General features: G+C 41.2%; 1 protein-coding gene across 1 annotated transcript; it reads right to left on the bottom strand.

Annotated features, from left to right (window-relative positions):
- Nucleotides 1–1815: 1815 nt before the first annotated feature.
- On the bottom strand, nt 1816–2352 carry LOC100266574 (GTP-binding protein SAR1B-like). The gene has a single exon (XM_010645975.1). The coding sequence runs from the start codon at nt 2350–2352 to the stop codon at nt 1816–1818; it is 537 nt and encodes a 178-aa protein (XP_010644277.1).
- Between the last annotated feature and the right edge of the window lie 515 nt (nt 2353–2867).

Below are 2867 nucleotides of genomic sequence, written 5' to 3' on the forward strand. Positions count from 1 at the left end.
ATATCATAAAGCAGAATGGATCAATCAAGTGTGATACTCAAGTCAATCAATCAACCAATCAATCATCAAAATTATGTATGTGGGGCCTCCACCAAAGCCCGTTTATTTTTGCATGAACTAATTCCATAAATTCCATCACTTGGAATTACAGAATTTAATTCATGCTTATTTAAAATCATTTTAAAAAACAGAGGAGATATGAGTATTGCTCCCCAGAAAAGAAATGGTGGCAAAGTTTTATTGAAAATGAGATTTGGGAACCTAAAAAACCTAAGGATGAAAAATGAGAGAGTTAGAATTATTTGAAAACCAAAATTTGAAAAAGGTTATTTATAAAATGGAGTTTCGAAAAAATTATTTTCACAATTAAAGAATGAGGAAATAAGAGAGAGCAATGGCAGAAACACAGGTATCTTGAAGATGGCCATGCAGTTCATGCATAAGTGGAAGAAATAGGAATTGACGACCACGTAGGTATGAATCCCAGAGTGTAATTGCGTTCACTATATCAATAGCCCAGCTTCAACTGAGTCATGTGAGCTTTCTGTACTGGCTGGCCATCCACATACTTCACCACCCTTACTAACGTATCCATCATGAGGAATACTTGACTGAATTCCATAACTTCCAGGAGTCTAAGGGCGATCAAATTTCTATGCTGTATTTTCATACTTCGAACTCCTATTAATATCACCATAGCCAGTCCCCATGTAACCATTTCACACATCTCACAAGGCTTCAATAACCTCGACAGTGTAAGCACTAGGTTCAAATTTCCTGCAAGCTCTAGAGCGATTGTATGACCGAAACCCACTTGAATCTTCATCATTCAAAGCACTACGATTGGGATCAGCCATTGGATGAATAGGGTTCAAATATTACTTACTCCCCATTTCAACCAATGAATGACGCACCAAGAAGCCTTGTAGACGGCCACAATGCCTAGTTTTCCTCATCGCGATCATCCAGAACTGAGTCAGCAAGCTTCACTCCCTTCTTACAATGGACCTTGACCCACTGGCGTTAGACTGCCTGTACACAAAATCATCTATCCAGAAAGCCTGCTGGTGAAGTCCATATTGTGCCCGATGTACATGAACCTCATTTTTTAGGACCGGGCTCCTTTGATGCCCTCCATTGTTGCCTTGAGAGCAACAACATTGACCAAGTTTGCAAGATCAGTACCTGAAAACCCAGGGGTTCCTCTAGCAATCATCATCAGATCAACATCATCCTCTTTCAAAACCTTTGACATATTAGATTCCATAATCTGCCTCCGTCCTTCTACATCTGGGTTAGAGACAACAAATGTGATGATCAAACCGACCAAGTCTCACCAATGCCTCGTCCATCTTACTAGTCTGAGCATGGATGGGCGATGTTGATCTACCATGATGTTTGGCCATTAGAGGAAATATCGTTCATTTTTTCTAAACATTCTGATATCGACTTTTGTATTGATTGAGCGACTTCCTTAAGTTGGTTGATTATCACTTGAAAGCTAGCTAAGTGTTGTTGATGTTTAGAAAGAGTTGCTGCTAAAGACTCAGCATGTTCACTTGTACCACCATCACACGCGCCTCTTAGAAGCTCTGGACCCTTTCCATCATTAGATTTTTCCGGATGAAGTGATTGTTTATGAATACGTTGTAAAGTATGAGTCTAGAGCCTGATACTTTCAGCTATATCAACAGTTGGGTGGACTCTTCCACTTCTATCATCCACATAAAGTGTGTCATCATTTACTTGTGACTGAGATGAATCTAACCTGTTCTTCTGTCTGTCCCTAGTTACATTGACATAAGATTCATCAGTCTATTCTCTGCCATCCAAATGGCTTGAAGCTAGATCACTCGATTGGACAGTTAATACATCCGTATGAGGAATCTGAGAACTTTGATCCATAGCTGCAAGTAAAGATGACCCAGAAATGCGATACCTATGCTCCATGTGAGCTATCAAGTCCTCAATAGGGCTTGATGTAAGAACTTCATATTGACTATTACGAGCTAGCAACGACTCCCACAAACAAGTAGCCTTTGAAACTAAATGAGAATTCTGACTTGAGCTCGTAGACATAAGGAATGGGACATCGACCAGGACTTCATCAGAGAGTAGTGCATCCAATTCTTTCTTGGATTCTGCAAACCTCTCCTTATTATAGGCATCCACCAGGTACATGACAACATCCACTTTGGCATAATAAACCTTCCAGACTCCGCGAGCAATCTGATGCCCCCCCAAACCGAAGACCTTAAACTGGATTTTCCCAATACTCAATTCTTCCAACGTCGAATACTGAGTCAACTGATGCGGAACCAATCTCTCATCCTTCAACATGTGAAGCAACATCGTTTTTCCGGCATTATCGAGACTTAGAAACAAGATCTTGGCCTCTTTCTGTCACAAGCCAAGGGAGGCGAGAACGCCATAAAACCAATCGAGAATAAACATGGCTGATGGGTTTCTCACGAGAAACGGACTCCAAAGTTCAACAGATCAACTCAAGCTGATCACAATCAGTAAAACAAAGGACCAAGTCGCTGGAGAAGAGAGTGTCGGAGGTCAAACAGTCAACGACTACGCCAGAGATTCCTGTGTTTCGATTGGTGCAAACGCCTTCTGATTCCCAAGTAGGCAAGCCCCGTTTGATGTCTCATTTTGGAATATACCCATCAATCATCACATCCTATGGGTATGGAGATGATGAGAAAGTATTAAAGGTTCCGGTCTAGTTCACGGGTATGGAGGATCAATAATCTCAGGTTTGCTCTGCATGTCACCAAAATTTATATTCTCAGATGCCATTACCAGCAGGGCTTGCTGCTTACTCTCTAAATCACGTTTTCTGCCCTGTGCTTGCCTCT

Source organism: Vitis vinifera, chromosome 2, assembly GCF_030704535.1.
Source record: "Vitis vinifera cultivar Pinot Noir 40024 chromosome 2, ASM3070453v1".
Taxonomy (NCBI): domain Eukaryota; kingdom Viridiplantae; phylum Streptophyta; class Magnoliopsida; order Vitales; family Vitaceae; genus Vitis; species Vitis vinifera.